At 38.5% G+C, this 24,534-nt stretch overlaps 1 protein-coding gene across 6 annotated transcripts in view; it reads left to right on the top strand.

Annotated features, from left to right (window-relative positions):
• RIC3 (RIC3 acetylcholine receptor chaperone) overlaps window positions 1–24,258 on the top strand; it is a 67,347-nt gene extending 43,089 nt beyond the window's left edge. Inside the window, exons 5-7 of one of the 6 annotated variants that reach the window (XM_058688140.1) lie at window positions 3,789–3,937; window positions 19,616–19,689; window positions 19,934–20,090. In XM_058688140.1, the coding sequence (XP_058544123.1) occupies window positions 3,789–3,937; window positions 19,616–19,689; window positions 19,934–19,966 (256 nt within the window). In that variant the 3' untranslated portion in view covers window positions 19,967–20,090. Of the gene's footprint in view, window positions 1–3,788; window positions 3,938–4,591; window positions 4,680–19,615; window positions 19,690–19,894 lie in introns of all 6 variants that reach the window. The other 5 variants (XM_058688139.1, XM_058688141.1, XM_058688138.1 and 2 more) reach the window with 5 other exon arrangements.
• The last annotated feature ends 276 nt before the right edge of the window (window positions 24,259–24,534 follow it).

Below are 24,534 nucleotides of genomic sequence, written 5' to 3'. Positions count from 1 at the left end.
GAGCCCAAGGATCGATCCCTCAGGAAAACCATGTGTTTAGGAGGTGGATGGGGGAAAGTGAGCCAGGATCAGAGATCCAAGGGATGGTTAAAAGAAGTGGGAGGAATTACGAATGTCTCAATGGCCAAGGGAAGAGAACATTTCAAGGAAAGGATAGTTCACAGTATAGAGAAGTCGAGAAGAATGAGATGTGAAGAAAAGATTCTTGGACTTGAGTAAAGTATCATTGATGATTTTCACAAGTTGTGGTAAAATGATGGAGTGGAAGCCAGATTTCTAGAATATGGGAGGAAATGCATGGTGAGGAAATGGGGACCAATTAAACTAACACAAATTTATTGAGCACTTGCAATGTTCATGGCACTGTGCCTACACCATCCTGAACTTATCAGTGCCTTCCATGACTATCAAACCAAATTGAGACAAGAGGAATCTATGAAAACATTCATTACATAAATTCAGAAGATGTAAGGTGGGCCATGATTAATTGCCTAATGCATGATATGGACAATAGGAATATATTTGTTCAGAGGTAAAAGAGGATGCTTTAACTTAGATTCTGAGAATGCTTCACTTGCCTGTTTCTGCTTCTAGCCTCGCAATTCCTTTTAAAATTGGGGTTCTGGTTTTCTAGGAGTTAGGAAACATAGTCCAGATTGTTTCATTAAGTAAAAACCAAAATGCCCTGGGGACAGTCCAGAGAAGTAACATGTGCAGCCCAAGAGTAAGAGCTTTGTGATAAACACATAGGTTTTTTTTTTTCTTCCAAGTTTTTTTTAAATTCCAGTTAGTTAACATACAGTGTAGTATTAGTTTCAGGTCTAAGACTTAGTGATTCATCACTTAACATAGAAAACCCAGTGCTCATTACAAGTGCCCTCCTTAGTACACATCACCCATTCAACCCATCCTCCCATCCATCTCCTCTCCAGCAACTCTCAGTTCTCTATACTTAAGAATCTGTTTTATGGTTTGCCTCTCCTTGCCTCACTATGTTCCTCTGTGTCTTAAATTCCACATGTGAGTGAAATCGTATGGTATTTGTCTCTCTGACTTACTTTGCTTAGCATAATACTCTCTGACTGCATCCATGTTGTTGTAAATGGCAAGATTTTATTCTTTTTATGGCTGAATAATATTCCATTATATACATATACCACATCTTCTTTATTCATCAGTTGATGGACATTTGAGCTCTTTCCATAATTTGGTTATTGTTGATAGCGCTGCTATAAACATCAGGGTGCATGTATCAGTATTTTTGTATCCTTTGGGTAAATACCTAGTAGTACAGTTGCTGGATCATAGGGTAGTTCTATTTTCAACCTTTTGAGGACTCTCCATACTGTCCTCCAGAGAGGCTGCACCAGTTTGCATTCCCACCAACAGTACAAGAGGCTTCTCCTTTTTGTGCATCCTCACCAACATCTTTTGTTTCCTGTGTAGCTAATTTTAGCCATTCTGACAGGTGTGAGGTGGTATTTCATTGTAGTTTTGATTTGTATTTTTCTTCCAATGAGTGATGTTGAGCATCTTTTCATGTGTCTGTTGGCCATCTGTACGTCGTCTTTGGAAAAATGTTTTTTCATGTCTTCTGCCCATTTTTTAACTGCGTTGTTTTTGGGGTGTTGAGTTTTATAAGTTCTTTATATATTTTTAATACTAGCACATAAGCTCTCTTAGCTAGGGGTGCCCTAGCTGCCCCAGATGCCCCCAACAGAGAGGGGCATCTTGTTTTAATAGTAAGAATTAGGAGTTATGTAGAGCTGATGAGCAGTTGTGACAAGTCAGGACTCCTGTACTGATAGGAGGAATAGAGCTGTAAGAGGCCCAATAAATGTAAGATTTTAGCTGAATATGTAACAGACAGGCTTCTTCAGTTCATGGCTTTGAGGCCATTTAGTGTGGAAAAAGTAGAGCTCATGGTGGTTTTGTTTTCCTCCCACTGAGGTCTGTGAAAATGTTGCACTGTCAGTTACCATCTTTTTATTTATTTATTTATTTATTTAATTTTTTTTCAATATATGAAGTTTATTGTCAAATTGGTTTCCATACAACACCCAGTACTCATCCCAAAAGGTGCCCTCCTCAATACCCATCACCCACCCTCTCCTCCCTCCCACCCCCCATCAACCCTCAGTTTGTTCTGTTTTTAAGAGTCTCTTATGCTTTGGCTCTCTTCCATTCTAACCTCTTTTTTTTTTTTTTTTTCCCTTCCCCTCCCCCATGGGTTTCTGTTAAGTTTCTCAGGATCCATCTTAACACTGGAGGGAGAAACACTTTTTTGCTGTTAGTCATTAAGGTTTAAGTTTGTTACACTGAGGAGAAAAACACAGGCTTCAGACTAGCTGTTTAGAAAAATTGATGGCACCTCCATGAGGCCAGTATTGAATGTCATTTTTCCTTCAGGAGTGTTATATGGCCTCTGAATGTTCTGGATTTTTAAGAAGAGAATAAGTAGCTTCCGTTAAATCCTGCTTAAAACCGGTCCCAAACCAGTTCTCCATCTTCCAAGTAGAACCTTGTCTGCCTATGAGTGTGATGCAGTGCTTCTGTCTCAAAGAAAATAGTCCTGCCTTTATCCTTGAGCCTCATCTTATTTTTACAGACATGTACCTAGAACTGTCCAGTTAAATTGGGACTCAAATCCAGGTTTTCTAAACTGGAACTTGAGCACTATGCTTTAAGAATTGCATAGAGGGAGGGGCGCCTGGGTGGCGCAGTCGGTTAAGCGTCCGACTTCAGCCAGGTCACGATCTTGTGGTCTGTGAGTTCGAGCCCCGCGTCGGGCTCTGGGCTGATGGCTCGGAGCCTGTTTCTGATTCTGTGTCTCCCTCTCTCTGACCCTCCCCCGCTCATGCTCTGTCTCTCTCTGTCCCAAAAATAAATAAAAAACGTTGAAAAAAAAAATTTAAAAAAAAAAAAAAAAAAAAAAGAATTGCATAGAGGGGTGCCTGGTTTGTTCAGCTGGTTGATGTCCAACTCTTGGTTTCAGCTCAGCTCATGATCTCACAGTTGATGAGTTTGAGCCCTGCATCAAGCTCTCTGCTGACAGCATGGAGCCTGCTTGGGATTCTCTCTCTTCCTCCCTCTCTGCCTTTCTCTTTCGCGCGTGTGCGCGCTCTCTCTCTCTCTAAATAAACTTTTAAAAAAATTGTATAGAATGCTATCAAAAGTCAGGGGACTTCAGTCATAGTTCAAGTGCTGACATTAACTAGACATAAGAATAAATGTGGAATTCCCCCTCTGTGGGCTTCAGTTTCTCTGGTCTAGGTGATTGATTCAGAATGACCTAACTCTGAAATGTTAGGGCATATCTTTATTTCTGCACAAATAGATGCATCCTGGTGATTCCAGGGTTGGCCTAGTAGCATATTTTTCCCTAGTTAAGGCTAATGGGCCAGCATATTTTCTTTTAATGACCTTGCTTCAAAGAAAAGTGGCTTGTAGTAAATGGGTAATAAGAGTAATGGTGAAATTTCTTAGAGATTGAACTGAAACTGAAAGCTGAAACATCTGGGTCTGGTCCCAGTATTGACCATAATTCATTGTGAGACCTTGAGCAAACACTTGATCTTTTCTAGGCCTTAGTGTCTGCATTTGTAAAATCAGAACACTGAACTAACATACCTAGTCATCAGCTATGCAATTCCATAATCAATTCCTAGAATACTTATCTGTTGCTGTTGGACTTCCTATTCTAGGATCCAGACAGATCATAGTATTGTCTATATTCATTGCCCAGCAGTATTTACCATTAAATGGCTGGGTTGTCTGATATTTCTAAGCAGAGCACAGACTGTGACTTCTGACCAAGAAAAACGTTTGCTGCATCAGCTCCGAGAAATCACCAGGGTCATGAAAGAAGGAAAATTCACTGACAGACCCACTCCAGAGAAAGAAGCTGAGGAAGCCCCTTACATGGAAGACTGGGAAGGTAAACAATGTCTTATCATTTCTTGGTTAGCTGTCAGCCCAGAAAAGAGCTCTTACAAATTTTTAAAAAATAAAACGTAGGGGTGCCTGGGTGGCTCAGTCAGTTGAGTGTCCAACTCTTGATTTCGGCTCAGGTCATGATCTCATAGTTAAGTGGGTTTGAGCCCCAGCGTCGGGCTCTGTGTGGACAGTGTGAAGCCTGCTTAGGATTCTCTCTCTCCTTCTCTCTCTCCCTGCCCCTACCCAGCTTGTACTCTGTCTCTCTGAAAATAAATAATAAATAAAAACCTAAAAAAACATATAATGTAAATACAATAAAATTCGCCAGTTTTAAGTGTGTAGTTGGATGAGTTTTGACAAATGTGTCAGGTGGTATGATTATACCACAATCGTGATAACGTTAACATCTTCTCAGTAAGTTCCCTCCCCCTTGGCAACTAATCCCTTACTCTGCCCTGGCAACAACTTAACCACTTTCTGTTCCTACAGTTTTACCTTTTCTATATAAATGGATCATATTGCACATGTGCTTTTGTTTCTGGCTTCTTTGATTTAGCATAATGCTTTAGAGATTCACATATTGAGTGTATCAGCACTTTTTTAAATTGCTGAGTAGTATTCTGTTACACGGATATACTGTGATTTGTTTCTCCAGGCACTATTGTAGGAACATATGGGTTGTTTCCAGCTTTGAGCTGCTATGAATCAAGCTGCTATCAACTTTTACATACAAGTCTGTGGACGTATGTTTTTATTCCTTTTAAGTATATACCCAGGAATTAGGTTTCTGGGTTTTTATTTAAAAAGTTAAGTGTGTATTGAACATTTTTAGAAACTGTCAACCTGCTTTCCAAAATAGCTTCACCATTTTGCCTTCGGCCAGCAACGTATGAGTATTGTAGTTACTCCGCATCCTTGGTAACACTTGGTATTGTCAGTCTTTTTAATTTTAGCCATTCTAGTGAATGAAGGGTGGTATCCCACTTGTGATTATAATTTGCATCTCCCCAGTGATGATGATGATGATGATGAACATTTTTTAATGTGTTTATTTGCCATCTCTGTATCATTAGTGAAGTGTCTGTTCACATTGTTGGCCAGTTTTTTCATTGGATTGATTGTTTTTATTGAGTTGCAAGAGTTCTTTACATATTTTGGATATGTTTATTATCAGTTATGTATTTTACAGATATTTTCTCCTAAACTGTGGTTTTGCTGTTTATTTTCTTAGTGGCATCTTTCAAAGAGCAGAAGTTTTATTTTGATGTTCAGCTGATCATTTTTCTTTTATGATCTTTGCCTAACTGAAGGTTTGCCTTCTATGTTTTTCTTCTAGAAAAGTAGTTTTAGCTTCTGTTTAGGCCTATGATCCATTTCGAGCTAGTTCTTCTATCTTGTGTGAGGCATTAGGACTGAGGTTAATTTTTTTCCAAGTTTATGTCCAATTATTCCTACTTATTTTGTTACATTTAATTACTTTGGCATGTTGATATTCAGTTGACTGCGTATGTGTGGGTCTATTCTGGATTCGCTTTTTAAGAATTCTTTTATTCAAGTATAATTAATACACAGTGTGATTAGTTTCAGGTGTAAAATATAATGATGGAACAATTCTGTATGTTATTCAGTGCTCACCATGATAAGTGTACTCTTAATTCCCTTCACCTATTTCATCCATTGCCCGCCCACCTTTCTGGCAACCACCAGTTTGTTCTCCCTAATTTAAGAGTCTGTTTTTTTTGTTTCTCTTTTTTATTTGGCCATTTGTTTTCTTAAATGTCACATGTGTGAAATCATGTCTATACTTAAACCAGTATCACAATGTCTTTATCACTGTGTCTTTATATTAAGTCTTGAAATCCAGTAGTGTAAATTCAACTTTGTTTTTTTCCTTTTATTACAGAATTATTTGGTTATTTTAGCCCTTCATTTTCACATAAATCTAGGATCAGTATGTCAATTTCTATGAAAAAGCCCAATGGGATTTTGATTGGCATCACATTGAATCTTTAGGTCAATTTGGAAGAATTAACATCCTGGCAATACTGAATCTTCAAATCCATGAACATTTTATATTATACCATTTATTTGATCTTTAATTTCACAGCAGCATTTATAGTTTTCAGTGTATAGGTCTTGCACATGTTTTGTAAACTTGTGCTTAAGTAGTTCCTATTTTCGGTGATAGTGTAAAATTTCTAATGGCTTACTGCTACTACCTAGAAATACAATTTATTTTTGTATTCTGACCTTGTTTCCTATAACCTTTTTAAACACACTTAGTTCTAGTAGCTTTTTTTTTCTCTTTAGATTTCTTAGGATTAGATTTTGTAGAATTTTCTACATAGAGAATCAAATTGTGAATAAAGACAGCTTTACTTCTGAGTTTCCAATCTGTATGTCTCTTATTTTTCTTGCCTTATTGCATTGGTTAGAAACTCTAGCACAATACTGAATAGAAGTGGTGAGAGCAAACATCCTTGCTTTCCTGATATTAGGGGGAAGCACTCACACATTCTCCATTAGTGTGATGTGAGCTGTTTGTTGGTTTTTCACGGATGCTCTTTTTCAGACTGAGGAAGTCTCCTTCTAGTGTTACTCTGCCAAGAGTTTTTAATCATGAATAGATAACGGAATTTTTGTGAACACTTTTTGTCAACTGAGATCATATTATTTTTGTTTTCATCTGTTAATCCAGTGAATTACATTGATTTTTGAATGTTTAAACAACTTTACATTCCTGGGATAAACTCTACTTTGTCATGATGTTCTATATGGCTAGATTCAACTTGCTAAGGACTCTATTTCTGTGTTTAGGAAAATTGGTCTATAGTTTTTCCTTGTAATCTTTTTGGTTTTGATTTCATGGTAATGCTGGCCTCATAAAATGCATTGCAATGTGTTCCTTCTTTTATTTTCTAGAAGACTTTGCATAATTGCTATTTTTTTCTTAAGTATGGAATTTTCTGATGACACCATTGGGGCCTAGAGTTATCTTGGTAAGATTTACATAACTATGAATTTAATTTCTTTAATAGATACAGTGCTGTTCAGGTTATTTCTTCTTGACTGAGCTTTGATAGTTTATTTCTTTCAAGGAATTTACGTATTTCATCCAAATTGTCATATCTATTATTAGTATAAAGTTGTTTATATTACCTTATTATTCATTTAATGTATGTAAGGTCTGTAGCGATGTTCTCTGTTCTGTCCTGATACTGGTAATTTGTTCTTTCTCTAATTTAAATTTTTTCTGGTCAGACTGGTGACAGGTTTATCTTTTCAAAAAACTATGTTTTGGTTTCATTTGTTGTTGTTTTACTACTTTTATGTTTCCTGTTTCATTGATTTCTGTTCTTTACTATTTTTTTTTTCTAGTTTCTTAAGGTGAAAACCTAGATCCTTGATTGATTCCCCTGCCCCAACCACTTTGGCTATTATTAATGATCTCTCTCTCTCTCTCTCTCTCTCTCTCCACCCCCCCCTCCTTCCCTCCTTCCCTCCTTCCCTCCTTCCCTCCTTCCCTCCTTCCCTCCTTCCCTCCTTCCCTCCTACTTCTGGTTCTTTAGTTGTACATTTGTTAGACCTTTGATATTGTCCTTACAGGTCAATATGAATGTATGGTCTGTTCTTTTTTTTTTTTTTTTTTTTTTCATGTTGTGCTTAATTTTGAATAATTATTCTTACTGTGCCTTTAAGTTTGTTAATCTTTTCAGTAGTATAGATCTGCTCTCCATCTCATTTAGTGTATTTTTAATTCAGATATTATTTCTAGAAGTTCCATTTGGATCTTTTTTATAGATTTCATTTTCCATTTCTTATATATTCATATAGTCTTCTACCTTCTTAAAAATATGAGGCATGTTTGTAATAGCTTTTTAACCGCCTTGGCTGCTGATCTTATCTTCTGGGTCTGTTTCTAGTGAATAATTTTTCTCCCTGCTATGGCCCCTTATTTCATTGCCCTTTTTGCATGCCTGCTAAATTTTGACTGGATGATAGATACTGCCAATTTTACACCGTTGGATTCTGTATTTTGTTTTAGTACTTTACATAGCTGTTGGACTTACTTTTAACACACAGTTAAGTTACCAGAAATCCATTAAAATACTTTTAACACAGTTAAGTTACCAGATTCCTTCAGGCTTGTTTTTAAGATTTGTGAGAATGGGTCCAGAGCAACCTTTACTCTGGCTAATTTAGCCCCACTAGTAAGGCAATAACCTCAAGATTCTGTCTGATGCTCCACAATGTCTTTCTACTCTGGCTAGTAGGAACATGAACTATTCCCAGCTATGTATGAGCTCTAAGAATCTTGAGGCCTTTCAGTAGTTTTTTCCTGGCCTTGGGTAGTTCCTTCACATAGATGCACAGATCAGAACTCCATTAAAAGCATGAAGAGTTGTCTCTGAAGATCCCTGGGGATCTTTCTCTGCAAAGCTTCTTTCTTTCTAGTATTCTTCCCTGTAAATTCTAGCTGCCCTGGTCTCCCTAAATTGTAGTCTTATCTTCCCAGCTCCGTGAGACCACTGGGCTCGTTTTCCCTTTTCTCGGGGATCATGCTACACTACTTAGTAATGCTTGGAAATCAGTGCGTCATATTTTTCATCTGGTTTTCTAGGTGTTTAAAGAAAAGGGTCCCCTTGTCTCCATCATTGCTAGAGCTGAAGAGCCTACACATTTAACAGTGAAGTGATTCTGGATATACTAAGTTAGGGATAGAGAAGAACCTTTAAAAAATAGAAAAAATGGTTGTGAATATGTATTGGCTTTTTAGCAGGAAAGGATTTCTTGAGCATAAAAGTATTACAAGACCCATTCATAATAAAAACTTTCAGAAAACTAGGAATAGAGGGGAATTTCATCAACTGGATAAAGAGAATCTACAAAAACCTACAGCTAGCATTATGTTTAATGATCAAAGATAAATGCTTTCCCCCTGAGATTGGGAACAGGCAAGGGTGACTACTCTTATTCAGCATAATCCAAAAAAATAGGTAGTGTAGTAAGGCAGGTAAGGGAAATAAAAGGCATACAGATTAAAAAGGAAGAAACAAAACTGCTCCTCTTTGAAGATTACGTGATTGCCTTTGTAGAAAACCCCAAGGAATCCATTTCTAAAACTGCCGGGGTGCATTCAGCATGTGTTAGATTACAAGATAAAAATACAAAAATCTTTGTATTTCTACATAATAGCAAAGAACATGTTGATATCAATTTTATTTATTTATATATTTTTGAAAGTTTATTTTGAGAGAGCGTGCATGAGTGAGAGGCCAGAGAGATGGGGAGAGAGAGAATCCCAAGCAGGCTCTGCATTGTCAGCACAGAACTCATGAACTGTGAGATCATGATCTGAGCCGAAATCAAGAGCTGGAGGTTAACCAACTGAGCCACCCAGGCTCCCCTGGACAAGATTCTTCTAAAATGTATACGGAGGAGCAGAGAAAATAGAATAGCTAAACAATTTTGGAAAAATTGGAGGAATTAGTTTACCTGATTCCAACACTTATTATATAGGTATAGTACTCAAAACTGTGTGATACTGGTATAGGACCAGACACCTAGATCAAAGAACTGAGAACCCAGAACCACATAAATATGTACAGCTGATTTTTGACAAAGTTACAAAGCCATTTCAGTGGAGTTAACAAATGGTGCTCTAGCAACTGGATATCTGTAGCAAAAAATAATCCTCAAACCAAGGTCTACATGTTACACAAAAATTAATTAAAAACGGGTCATCAACATAAATGTAAATGGTAAAACTATAAACCTTTTTTGAAAAAATTTGCCTAATCCTAGGCATCCTAGAAAATCCCAAGGATTTTCTAAAGAGTTTTTAGGCTTGACATCATAAACACAATTCATAAAAGGAAAAATTGATAAGTGGATGTCATCAAAATCCAGAACTTTTGCTCTGCGAAAGACCCCGTTAAGATGATGAAAAGTCATGCTACACAGTGAAAGAAAATATTTGCAGATCACATGTCCAACGAAGAACTTCTATCTAGAGTATATAAAGAACTCTCAAAACAGGGAAAAATAAACAATCCAGTTAGGAAATGGGCAAAACATATGAACTGACTTGCACCAGAGAGGAGATACACAGATGGCAGATGAGCACATGAAAAGATGTTAAACATCATTAGCCACTAAGAAAATACAAATTAAAATCACAATAAATACCACCACACATCTAGCAGAATGACTAAAGTGAAAAAACAGTAACAACACCAAATGCTGACAAGGATGTGGAGAAACTAGATCCACTGTGCAACCTGAAAGTTGCACTCCTGGGCATTAACCTCAGAAGTGAAGACTTATGTTCACATAAAACTTGAACATTAATATGCACAGCAGCTTTATTAGTAGTAGCCCCAAACTGCAAACAACCCAGACATCCTTCAGCAGGTGAATGGTTACAAACTATGGTATATTGATACTTTGGTATACTACTCAGCAATAAAAGTAAATTATTGATATATGCATCAACCTGGATGAATTTCCAGATAATTATACTGAGTGAAAAAGGCTAATTCCAAAAGGTTCCATACTGTGTGATTATAGGACATTCTTGAAATGGCAAAATTATAGAAATGGAGAACAGATTGGTAGTAGTTGGCTGAGGTTGAGGAGGAAATGGGGCAGGAGGGACTAGGTGTGGCAATAAAAGGGAAAGGGAAATATAAGGAATCCTTGTGGTGATAGAAATGCTCTGTATATTAATTTCATCAATATTAATATACTGATTGTCCTATTGTAGGATAGTTTTGCAAGATACCATCATTGGGAGAAGCTGGGTAAAGGGTACAGGGGTTTCTATATTTCTTATAACTACATGTGAATCTACAATTACATTTTTTAAAAGCAGTGAGAGGATGGAGAACTGTCATGCTACTGGAAGTCAAAAGAAAGCTGGAGTTGCCATACTTATATCAAACTAGATTTTAAATTAAAGGCTGCAACAAGAGACGAAGAAGGGCATTATATAATAATTACAGAGTCTATCCATCAGGAAGAGCTAACAATTATAAATGTCTATGTGCCGAATATGGGAGCCCCCAATATATAAAACAATCACAAACGTAAGCAACCTTATTGATAAAAATGTGGTAATTGCAGGGGACTTTAATACCCCACTTACAGCAATGGATAGATCATCTAGACACAGGATCAATAAAGAAACAAGGGCCCTGAATGATACATTGGGTCAGATGGACTTGACAGATATATTTAGAACTCTGCATCCCAAAGCAACAGAATACACTTTCTTCTCGAGTGCACATGGAACATTCTCCAAGATAGATCACATACTGGGTCACAAAACAGCCCTTCATAAGTATACAAGAATTGAGATCATACCATGCATACTTTCAGACCACAATGCTATGAAGCTTCAAATCAACCACAGGAAAAAGTCTGGGAAACCTCCAAAAGCATGGAGGTTAAAGAACACCCTACTAAAGAATGAGTGGGTCAACCAGGCAATTAGAGAAGAAATTAAAAAATATATGGAAACAAACGAAAATGAAAATACAACAATCCAAACGCTTTGGGATGCAGCAAAGGCAGTCCTGGGGGAAAATACATTGCAATCCAGGCCTATCTCAAGAAACAAGAAAAATCCCAAATACAAAATCTAACAGCACACCTAAAGGAAATAGAAGCAGAACAGCAAAGAGACCCCAAACCTAGCAGAAGAAGAGAAATAATAAAGATCAGAGCAGAAATAAACAATATAGAATCTAAAAAAAACTGTAGAGCAGATCAATGAAACCAAAAGTTGGTTTTTTGAAAAAATAAACAAAATTGATAAACCTCTAGCCAGGCTTCTCAAAAAGAAAAGGGAGTTGACCCAAATAAAATCATGAATGAAAACAGAATCATTACAACCAATCCCTCAGAAATACAAGCAATTATCAAGGAATACTATGAAAAATTATATGCCAACAAACTGGACAACCTGGAAGAAATGAACAAATTGCTAAGCACCTACACACTTTGAAAACTCAAACAGGAAGAAATAGAAAACTTGAACAGACCCATAACCAGCAAAGAAATTGAATCAGTCATCAAAAATCTCCCAACAAATAAGAGTCCAGGACCAGATGGCTTCCCAGGGGAGTTCTACCAGACGTTTAAAGCAGAGATAATACCTATCCTTCTCAAGCTGTTCCAAAAAATAGAAAGGGAAGGAAAACTTCCAGACTCATTCTATGAAGCCAGCATTACTTTGATTCCCAAACCAGACAGAGTAAAAAAAAGAGAACTACAGGCCAATATCCCTGATGAATATGGATGCAGAAATTCTCAATAAGATACTAGCAAATTGAATCAACAGCATATAAAAAGAATTATTCACCATGATGAAGTGGGATTCATTCCTGGGCTGCAGGGCTGGTTCAACATTTGCAAATCAATCAATGTGATACATCACATTAATAAAAGAAAAGAACCATATGATCCTGTCAATCAATGCAGAAAAAGCATTTGACAAAATTCAGCATCCTTTCTTAATAAAAACCCTCAAGAAAGTCAGGATAGAAGGAACATATTTAAACATCATAAAAGCCATTTATGAAAAGCCCACAGCTAATATCATCCTTAATGAGGAAAAACTGAGAGCTTTCCCCTGAGATCAGGAACACAACTGGGATGCCCACTCTCACCGCTGTTGTTTAACATAGTGTTGGAAGTTCTAGCATCAGCAATCAGACAACAAAAGGAAATCAAAGGCGTCAAAATTGGCAAAGATGAAGTCAAGCTTTCACTTTTTGCAGATGACATGATCTACATGGAAAACCCGATAGACTCCAACAAAAAATATACGAGAACTGATACATGAATTCAGCAAAGTTGCAGGATACAAAATCAATGTACAGAAATCAGTTGCATTCTTATACACTGATAATGAAACAACAGAAAGACAAACTGATCCCATTCACAATTGCACCAAGAATCATAAAATACCTAGGGATAAACCTAACCAAAGATGTAAAAGATCAGTATGCTAAAAACTATAGAAAGCTTATGAAGGAAATTGAAGAAGATACAAAGAAATGGAAAAACATTCCATGCTCATGGATTGGAAGAATAAATATTGTTAAAATGTCAATACTACCCAAAGCAATCTACACATTCAATGCAATCCCAATCAAAATTGCACCAGCATTCTTCTCGAAGCTAGAACAGGCAATCTTAAAATTTGTATGGAACCACAAAAGACACCGAATAGCCAAAGTAATATTGAAGAAGACCAAAGCAGGAGGCATCACAATCCCAGACTTTAGCCTGTACTACAAAGCTGTCATCATCAAGACAGCATGGTATTGGCACAAAAACAGACACATAGACCAATGGAATAGAATAGAGAACCCAGAATTGGACCCACAAAAGTATGGCTAACTAATCTTTGACAAAGCAGGAAAGAATATCCAATGGAAAAATTCTCTTCAACAAATGGTGCTGGGAGAACTGGACAGCAACATGCAGAAGAATGAAACTAGACTACTTTCTCACACCATTTGCAAAAATAAACTCAAAATGGTTAAAGGACCTGAATGTGAGACCGGAAACCATCAAAACCCTAGAGGAAAAAGCAGGAAAAAAACCTCTCTGACCTCAGCCACTGCAGTTTCTTACTTGACACATCTCCAAAGGCAAGGGAATTAAAAGCAAAAATGAACTATTCAGACCTCATGAAGATAAAAAGTTTCTGCACTGCAAAGGAAACAATCAACAAAACTAAAAGGCAACCAACAGAATGGGAAAAGATATTTGCAAATGACATATCGGACAAAGGGCTAGTATCCAAAATCTATAAAGAACTCACCAAACTCCACACCCGAAAAACAAATAATCCAGTGAAGAAATGGGCAGAAAACATGAATAGACACTTCTCTAAAGAAGACATCCGGATGGCCAACAGGCACATGAAAAGCTGCTCAACATCACTCCTCATCAGGGAAATACAAATCAAAACCACACTCAGATACCACCTCACGCCAGTCAGAGTGGCTAAAATGAACAAATCAGAAGACTATAGATGCTGGAGAGGATGTGGAGAAATGGGAACCCTCTTGCACTGTTGGTGGGAATGCAAACTGGTGCAGCTGCTCTGGAAAACAGTGTGCAGGTTCCTCAAAAAAATTAAAAATAGATCTACCCTATGACCCAGCAATAGCACTGCTAGGAATTTACCCAAGGGATACAGGAGTGCTGATGCATAGGGGCACTTGTACCCCAATGTTTATAGCAGCACTTTCAACAATAGCCAAAGTATGGAAAGAGCCTAAATGTCTATCAACTGATGAATGGATAAAGAAATTGTGGTTTATATGCACAATGAAATACTACTTGGCAATGAGAAAGAATGAAATATGGCCTTTTGTAGCAATGTGGGTAGAACTGGAGAGTGTTATGCTAAGTGAAATAAGTCATACAGAGAAAGATAGATTCCATATATTTTCACTCTTATGTGGATCCTGAGAAACTTACCAGAAGACCAATGGGGGAGGGTAAGGAAAAAAAAAAAAAAAGGTTAGAGTGGAAGAGAGCCAAAGCATAAGAGACTCTTAAAAACAGAATAAACTGAGGGTTCATGGGGGGTGGGAGGGAGGGGAGGGTGGGTGATGGGTATTGAGGAGGGCACCGGTTGGGATGAGCACTGGATGTTGTACGGGAACCAATTTGACAATAAATTTCATGTTAAAAAAATAATAAAAGCAGTGAAAAAATTTAAGGGAAAGGATAGTGTACTCTGAATACATAGAACTTTTACTTTCTGTAGATTAGAGAATACCACAAAACTTAAAGCCAGCACTAAACAGGAAATACATTTGTGACATGTATGACTGAAAAGAAGTTGATACCTTTTAGTATATAAAGAATTCTATAATTTATAAAACACTGAAATCCTCCTACATAAGCAGTACACAAAAGAAAAAAATGCACCTTGCTAACAAAACATTAAAAAGTATTTCAGTCTCACTAGTAATCAAGGAAATAAAAACTGGAATTCATTTTATCCTCCAGATTGCAAATCTCTTTATATAACCTTGTCCCGATATCCCGTTCATTTTCTGTCTACCTCTCAGGTGTTGAAATTATACAGAATTTAGGTCCGAGTGATATTAACTTTTAAATATAGTAGCCTGTTTTAAGTATTTCTGAACAATGGCATTAAATTTCTAACCACAGTATCAATTATTTTACATTGATAATTTCTACCGATTCATTGTTCACTGCTTTCTCATATGCAGTATGTTCTTTCTCAAATTTTTTGATGTTTTTTTCTTTGTATCAGAGTTCCTAAGTGTTTCCACCCCTACCCTGTCACCCCCAAGTGTACTTGACGATTACCTGGATATCTGCATATGCCATTTTTCACTTTGATACAGGTAATTTTGTGCTATTTTTCCTTACACATCTGAAGATGATTTGCTTCAAGAGGACTTGCAAATAAAGTTGCTTTATTTTTCTTTGATGTTGAAAATGAGAAATCTTACCACAGTCTGATTCTTCTTCTCTGTAGGGAACCTGCTTTTAGTTAGCTAGTTTGTTTTCTGTCTGAAAATTCATAATCTTTTAATCCTTACACATTTGAATTTGGGCAGGTTCATTAGCATATCTGAGTGTGTATGAAAATGTGGATTTTTTCATAGTATTTCTGTCTAGCATTTAGTGAGTCTTTTCCATCTGAAGACTTGAGTCTGTCTTCAGCTAAGTGATCTTTTCTTTTGTAACTTTTTTTTTTCTGGTTCTTGCTTCCATTCAACCTACTCTGCCCTCATTCTGGAATTCCAGTGATTTGGAGATTGGGTAGTCCCGGGCCAGCTTTCAGTGCAGTGTGTATTTTCTCACAGTTTCTATCTCCTTTTCATTTTTACCTTTGTCTTAAAAGAATTTCTGGACTTTGACTTCTAATATACTAATCTGCCTTTTAGCCATGTCCATTTTGTTTATTTATTCAAAAAAATGTTTTTTTTTTTTAATGTTTACTTTGAAACAGCAAGTGGAGGAGGGTCATAGAGGGAGAAAGAGAATCCCAAGAAGGCCCCATGCTGTCCATGCAGAGCCCAGTGCAGGGCTTGATCTCACGTACTGTGTCCATTTCAATCTATTTTCTCCCTTTCTCAAGTTGAAATATTTTCTATTTCTTTTTTTTTTTATTTTTTTTTAAATGTTTATTTATTTTTGAGACAGAGACAGAGCATGAACAGGGGAGGGGCAGAGAGAGGGAGACACAGAATTGGAAGCAGGCTCCAGGCTCTGAGCCATCAGCCCAGAGCCCGACGCGGGGCTCGAACCCATGGACCGTGAGATCGTGACCCGAGCCGAAGTCGGACACTTAACCGACTGAGCCACCAGGCGCCCCAATATTTTCTATTTCTAATAGTTCTTTTTTTTTTATTTTTTTTAAATTTAAATCCAAATTAGCATATAGTGAAACAGTGATTTCAGGAGTAGATTCCTTAATGCCCCTTACCCATTTAGCCCATCCCCCCTCTCCCAGCCCCTCCCGTAACCCTCAGTTTGTTCTCCATATTTATGAGTCTCTTCTGTTTTGTCTCTGAAAGTCCTCATATGAATGAAGTCATGTGATTTTTGTCTTTCTCTAATTTCACTTAGTGTAATACCCTCCAGTTCCATCCATGTAGTTGCAAATGGCAAGATTTCATTCTTTTTGGTTGCTGATTCTTTTGATACTCCATTGTATATATATACATCTTTATCCATTCATCCATCGGTGGACATTTGGGCTCTTTCCATACTTGGCTATTGTTGATAGTGCTGCTATAAACATGGGGGTACATGTGTCCCTTCGAAACAGCACACCTATATCCCTTGGATAAATGCCTAGTAGTGCAATTGCTGGGTCGTAGGGTAGTTCTGTTTTTAGTTTTTTGAGGAACCTCCATACTGTTTTCCAGAGTGGCTGCACCAGCTTGCATTCCCACCAGCAGTGCAAAAGAGATCCTCTGTCTCTGCATCCTCGCCAACCTCTGTTGTTGCCTGAGTTGTTAATGTTAGCCATTCTGACAGGTGTGAGGTGGTATCTCATTGTGGTTTTGATTTGTATTTCCCTGAGGATGAGTGATGTTGAGCATTTTTTCATGTGTTGGTTGGCCATCTGGATGTCTTCTTTGCAGAAGTGTCTATTCATGTCTTTTGCCCATTTCTTCACTGGATTATTTGTTTTTTGGGTGTTGAGTTTGAGAAGTTCTTTATAGATTTTGGATACTAACCCTTTATCTGATATGTCATTTGCAGATATCTTCTCCCATTCCGTCAGTTGCCTTTTAGTTTTTCTGATTGTTTCCTTCGCTGTGCAGAAGCTTATTTTGATGAGGTCCCAGTAGTTCATTTTTGCTTTTGCTTCCCTTGCCTCTGGAAATGTGTTGAGTAAGAAGTTGCTGCAGCCAAGATCAAAGAGGTTTTTGCCTGCTTTCTCCTCGAGGATTTTGATGGCTTCCTGTCTTACATTTAGGTCTTTCATCCATTTTGAGTTTTTATGTATGGTGTAAGAAATTGGTCCAGGTTCATTCTTCTGCATGTTGCTGTACAGTTTTCCAAGCTCTAATAGTTCTTATTGCCTGTTTGCTCCCCTTTTTATACTGAACCCTGGTTGGGTTTTATCAATGCAGTATTATTTTTAATATTACTGGGAATATCCATTATAAGTTGATATTAACTCCTGTTTCCTACATTGACTATTTTGTTTTTGTTTTTGTTCTTTTAGGGCTGTTTACATAGTTTGCTTAGTTTGGCTCCCCTGCTGACTTCCTTTTAGGATCAGTGAGTTTTGCTCATATTTTTAACAAAGTTCTTGAATAGCCAGTAATGTTGGCAGATAATGGGCTACCTTAGAAGCCCATTTGTGAGCCTATTTGATTTTCAGCAGGCCTCCCCCTCTTAAACTAAAGCAGATAGCCATGGAACTCCAAAGGTAGGCTTTGTTCTTGGTGTAAGAAGGCAGGAACATGCCAGAAAATGGACATCTCTTAAGCATTCAGTGACTAGGAGCTAACTAGCAAGTAAGCCTCCCCAGGACCCCCTGCCTTTGACCAAGGAGGCAGTGAGGGCCTTGGGTAGCTAAACTCTTTTACCTAGCATTCCACCCACACACAGTAAGTTAAGCTTGGGAACTAAGATTGCATTGGCAAGATTCTTAACCTACTACTATCAGTGATGATGAGGGTATAAGATGGACAGTTGTATTTTTGTGTGTGTGTGTTTTGTTTTGTTTTTTTACATCACTGGTAAAAATAAAAGTGTATATACATTCTTATGGAAAGTAATTTGGCAGGGTGTAAAAAACGCTTTTAAAACGTCTAATCCTAAACTTTAGTTCTCATATTTCTAGAAGTGTATCTTTTTTTAAGTTTCTTTATGAGAGAGAGAGAAAGAGAGAGAATGCACCCACATGTAGGAGAGGGGCATAGAGAGAGGGAAAGAGAGGAAAAGGAGAGAGAGATTCCCAAACAGAGCCCAACTCGGGGTTTGATTTCACAAACTGTGGGATCATGACCTGAGCCGGAATCAAGAGTCAGACGCTTAACTTAGCCACCCAGACACCCTCTAGAAGTGTATCTTAAAGAAATGTGGAAGTGGACATAGATTAATATTCAGAGATCTTAGCTGCTGTGTTACTTACAATAAGGGAGCATAGGAAAGAATCTACACGTTTTACAGAAAAGGCATGGTAAGGCAGGTGAGTTATGTAGCTGTATGATGGGATATTTTGCAGACTTTAAAATGCCTAATGACATGGAGAAGTGCTCATGATCTAATATTGAATGAAAAAATGAGTATATGATAAAAAGGCCAGAAGCAACACAACAAATTATCATCAGTGGTGGGATTCTAGCTGACTTGTGTTTTCTTTTTAAAACTTGTCTGTGTTTTTCAAAATTTTTACAGTGAGTCTGTATGATTTATGATTAGAAAAAAAAAACAGTTCATGTTGTTAAAATATGTCTCTCCACACTCTACACTGCATAAAAAAAAAAAAAAGACCCTTTTCAGAATTTGCAGGCAAAAAGTGGTTTGTATTAGGGTTGGAATTTGCCAATTATCATAATGTGCAAATGGATTTTGAATTCTCCGGCTTTTCACATCGTGTAGTGTGCACGGCTGCTGTTGCCAGCTCTGGCATATGAGCTCCAGCGAGGCCCATCTGCTGCTCTGGAGCAGCTTGCCTGACACAGATTTATTTCATTTCGTTCTTTAATTTGGCAACATTTTGTCTTTTCTCATTATCATAGCTGGAATTCAGTACCAGTACTACTTATTTTGCTTACCGGTTTGTTGTCTCTTTTGTTCTATTTTGTGAAGACCAAGAAGCCAACAACGGGGATTGTGTCTTGTGAAAACCCAGTTCCTGTCCTTCGGGATCTTGGGCATGTCTTGCTGGAGTGTGCGCGCTCTCTCTCTCTCTCTCTCTCTCTGACACTTGCAAGCCATTTCAGTTCTTTTGATTAGTGGAAGCCTTCGTGGTTTATTTTTTCGAAGAGCTTAGTGTTCCTTTTCTTCTCCTCTCCCCACCCAGGAAGATTTGGAAATGGTTCCAAATAGAAATTATAAACATTAGCCTTGAGCTAGGCTCTCTGGTGTTTGGTACTTTTTGTTTGTTTTTAACCGAAGGCTCATGTTTGTTTAATCTTCATCACTACAGCAGAAGTTGGTGGTGTGAGACTTCCGCTCCGCCCTAAGCACCCTGCACTTAAGAAGAGTTTTTCTTCTGAATTGGTTTGTATTTCAAAGAACACGGGTAGTCTGCCAGATTGCTAAGAATTTACTCAAGTGAAACTTTAGAACTGTTAGAGTCCTCTTAGAGATTTCTTGAATGGATTTGTTGGGACAGGATAGCTGCTGCCTAAGAAGCCTCTTTGGGCCTAATACAAAGAATGTCTCTTCAACACAAAGTAAGACTTTTTGCTGCTTTTTTCTCTAGGTTACCCTGAAGAAACTTACCCAATTTATGACCTTTCAGATTGCATCAAGCGTAGGCAAGAAACCATCTTAGTGGATTACCCTGACCCCAAGGAACCGTCTGCTGAAGAAATAGCTGAAAGAATGGAATTGCTAGAAGGTGAAGAATCAGACCATTTGGGGTGGGGAGTGCCCACTGACCCCAGAGTCCAGGAAGATAATTCTGTTACCTCATGTGACCCAAAGCCAGAAACATGTTCCTGCTGTTTTCATGAAGAGGAGGATCCTGCCGTCTTGGCAGAGAATGCTGGATTCAGTGCAGACAATTACACTGAACAAGAGGAAGCCACCAAAGAAGTATGGCCCCAAGACTTCGGGGATAAAGGGTTGGACATGAGCACTGATAAAGCACATACAGATGGTACATTGAGGAAGCGGAACCCCCAGGGTTTGGAGTTGAAAACAGCTGGTTTGGGGAAGTATCCATTAGTCTAGTCCCAAGGTGACCTTTCTCTCCCTTCTCCGATTTCATCCTTGGCCCTGTGCCCTATACTTCATTCTGTGTTTAAATATCCTAGCTAATCAGGCCACTACCATGGATATCATGTATCCTTCCTGGTGCTCAGACACCTGTCACCTTGTAAAACACGGTAGCAATTAGTATGAACATAATACAGCTTCACTCTTTATGCCTTTCTTCCACCAGAGAGTCGATCCACTGAGTAATTATGTTTGATCTAGTGTACACTCAGGGACAGGGATCTAACTCCTCGTGCTAGGAGTAGCAGATGGTTTACCTGTGAACGAACATCAGTTTACACATGATGAGGACTTATGGTTGCAAAAGTGAAGATTTCAGAGTCCAAGATGTCTTATTCTGTGGGCCTTGAGCAGGTTAGTGGTCTCCTGGGTTCAAGAAGAGAACATTTTTTCTGAGTATGATGGGGCCAGAGCAGGGTAGGACTCTGCTGTGTGAGCTGATGCCCGTTTGCCACAGCAAGGGCCTTTTTAGGAGCACTGTTGCTGCCTCAGATACCTGCTTTTCTTCAGAGTAGCAGAAGACCCCAGTGATTTGTGAATGAGCCCGGAGACCTGTTGGGGGACTGTTTTGCTTCAGTATTGCCTGGATCTCTAGCTTCCTTTATCCCTGTTGTGTTCACAGAACTGCCAACCCAGAAGCACCTTTATACCTCTGGCCCTCAGTGGCCAGAAGAAGGTTTAAATAGAGACTTTTTAGGCCTTGCCCTCCAGATCCAAGGTTTGAGGCTGTTAAGGCTACAAGAAAGCCGTGTGAGAATGCTGGTCCTCCATGAGATGCTCAGGTGGCCAGAGAGCCAGGGATAGGGAAAGAATCCATGTACTTATAGCAGTCCTTGCCTGGAAGGTATTTCTAAACATTGTGCCCTCTGCAACCACATGAATTGAAACAGAAATGAGGACTGAGCTTGTAGACAAAAGTGCCAGCCCAAAAGGGAAGTTGCAGCGTGTGTCTTTTGCAGAGAACCAATATAGCAGGGACATATAGCCCCTATAGCTATATAGGCCAGGGGAAGAGACTATTTGTTCTCTATTCAGGTATCTGTGTCTTTTGAGAAGGGTCGGGAAAGTAGGAGGTAGGTTATGACTGAAAGGATTTTGACCAAACTAAAGACCTCATCTCTAAGGTGCCATCTGCCATGTGTCTTCTGGAGATAAAATGGCACCCAGGTATCCTGGCTAGTAAAGATGAGTGAATTCAGTTTACATGTAAGACCTGAGTTTAAAGACACATTCCCAAGAACATTCCCAATCACAAAATGCAGAAGACGTGAAAATTAAATTATGTGAGGATAGATAGAGCTTTTGGAGTTCCATTGTTCCTAGTTGTCTAAGATGCCAGGAAAATAGTTAAAATCACACATCTAAGCCTATAGACTGTCAAAAGGTATGGGATCATATTAATATGTCAGCTACCACTAGGCATTTCTCGTTGATGAAATTAACATTTTTGTTAGAGAAGTCATTGAAGACTGAGTCTGTAGGAAGTATATTGCATCTATCTCTGTGTAGAATATTTGATTCACTTTAAAAGAATGTAGTTTAAAATGTACTATAAATGATCTAGATGTAATGCTTAAGGTAAAAAATAATGTAGGTGCTCTGAACTGTTTTGATAAATTGTTTTCCATTATTTCCTTTTATTCACTGTGAGGGGTTGATTTATGAGGAGTCCTGGGTCCCTGGTTCTGATTTCTTTTTTGCCTTAGTATATATGTTTCCATTATTAAGATGTGTTTGTTTCTAGCTTGTTCATTCATGTGTTCATTTAGACACTGCCCAGGGGTAGGCAGTGGGAGCAGGGGCTCAATTCCTAACTTTGAGAAACAAAATTTGGTGTGGGAGCCTTGTCTAATTTATTATTTTCAGTAAACTATTAACTATAAAAGGGCTCAAGATGGTGAATTCTGCAAGCAGAGAAATGTCGGTCATGATTCCATCCATGCCTATTCTGTCCGTAGAGTCTTGTTGGGTCCTTAACCCTTGGTTTTCTTGGTTTTCTCCTATCTAGTGCAGGGGAGTACAAGTCCAGGTCTCATAGGGTAGTTAGGAGGATTAAACATGAACTCCTCAGTGCATATAAAACAGCATTAGCCCTCCTATCTCATACATAACCACTCAATAAGTGGTAGATAATTTACTTTTCTTGTACAAGGCTTTATGCTGTAATTGAGACATGGACCCAAATCTATAGAAACATAAAGATCATTTTGGCCAAAGTACTTCCAAGACACTTGACGGGCGAGTTGGATCTTGAGGCGTGCTGAGAACTTCAGGTGGCCAAGGAAGAGAACATTCTTGGCAGAAAGGGCAGTGTTAGACAAACCTGGTGTGAAAGTGTATGGATGTTCAGGTATTTTTGAGGATGGTATGTAAGGTGTTGCCTAACCAACTGTTGAATTTTGAATGTTAATCTTTGGGGGAAATTGGCTTATGGGAATAGTTCCTCCCAGAAGTACTAAGAGCTCATGATGGTTCTTGCTGCCCTAGCTCTTGGTTGGCTTAAACAGCAATAATAAATATTAACATATTTATATTTTAGAAATTTTGATTATTCACCAGTTGTTTAGTCTTTTGGATTTTCCAGAATTATTTTATCCTTCAGGGATGACAATTATGTGTACATACAACTCAGGATGACCAAATCCTAGCACTGGTTTTCATTGTCATGCCTGCTCTCGCTCTCACCATTGTCTTCATTTTTCAGAACTGGTCTGGGCTGTGAACTTGGATGAGCCCCCAGGTACTAGTTTTCAGTGACCTTTGAGCACTGTGGCAGAGCATGGAGGACAGTTGGCCTAGGAAGCCACTGCGTCACCTGGGACCATGCTTGGTTAAATCAGGTGGGTGATCCAGCCAGGAGATGCTCTTTCCTGTCCAATAAGAGCAAAAGAAAGCACCTTGCTAGCTCTAAGACTGGCAGTATACACACTCCAGAAACTACACCCAGGAAGGAAGGTGTGTTGAAGAATGGAGGCATAGTTGACCTTTAGAAGAGATGGCCTAGAACCACACTCTCTGTACCTTCTAGGACTTGGGTGATCAATGACTCATGGTACAAACTAAGACGCTTTGGGGAAAGGGGACTTTAATTATAATTATGCCAACACAATAGGTGTAAACCAGGCCCATCCTGGATGTATTTAAAAGACTTGTTTTTAACCTAACCACTAAACAACAAAAACCTCTTCCCTTTTTAGTAAGAACCTGTACTGTTGTTTTCCACAGAGGCAGAGCCAAGGAGATATAGGCCAAAATTATCTTAGCCACATAAAAACTCCAAATCTAGGGTAAAAAATAAACCAACCCTGTTTTTGTTCCTAAGGGCCAGGCCCTCAGGGTGACACTCAGGAACCAAACAGCCCATTCTTGCAGAGGACTGTGCTAACCTAAGTTAACTTCTATCCTTAACTATTCTTCCAGCCTTTCCCAGCCTGTGTGTATGTGTGTGTGGTTCTCACCATCCTTAAATTTGAAGAGCACAGCCAGAGACAGGACAGCTTCAACCCACATGATAGTGTTTCCAACCAAGCCATGATGCCTTCCCACCCACCCCCGAGGCTCTTAGGACAGAAGGAAATGAATGGTGTAGGAAAAAACTTTAGGTAAGAAAGGTTTTTTTCTCCTTTTCTACAAAGAAAAAAATGCACAGTCATGTTGAAACAGTTCAAGTTTAATTTGTTGATATATGGTCTGTACTTAGACAAACACTAAGTTCTACAACATATATAATGTCAACATGGGAAAATACCAACTTTGTCATTGCACATACCAGTAAATAAATACATTTGCTCAAGAATACCAAAGAGTTTATTCAAAAAGTCACTTAATAAAAGCACAGTTTTGCAAGTTTGTCTAAAACTCCAGATAATTTTGAACAAAAATGTCTGACCACTCCAGAATAGGAAAAGACAATCTTGTGCAAACAGACATACACATTCTAGGCATTATGAAAACTGGCTAAATGTATATTCCCAGCAAGAGAAGTGCCACCCATCCTGACCAAGTCCTCTTTGTAACTCTGGCCTTCATGAGGCCAGAGTCGGGCTTCCCTTTCTAAGCCCCTCAGAATTAGTCTCTCAGAAACTCTGGATCTTGGCCTTATCTGTAGCTCTGCCTGGACCT

This window comes from Neofelis nebulosa, chromosome 10 (genome assembly GCF_028018385.1).
Source record: "Neofelis nebulosa isolate mNeoNeb1 chromosome 10, mNeoNeb1.pri, whole genome shotgun sequence".
NCBI classification, from domain to species: Eukaryota; Metazoa; Chordata; class Mammalia; order Carnivora; family Felidae; genus Neofelis; species Neofelis nebulosa.
This window is presented reverse-complemented; position numbering and strand designations above follow the sequence as displayed.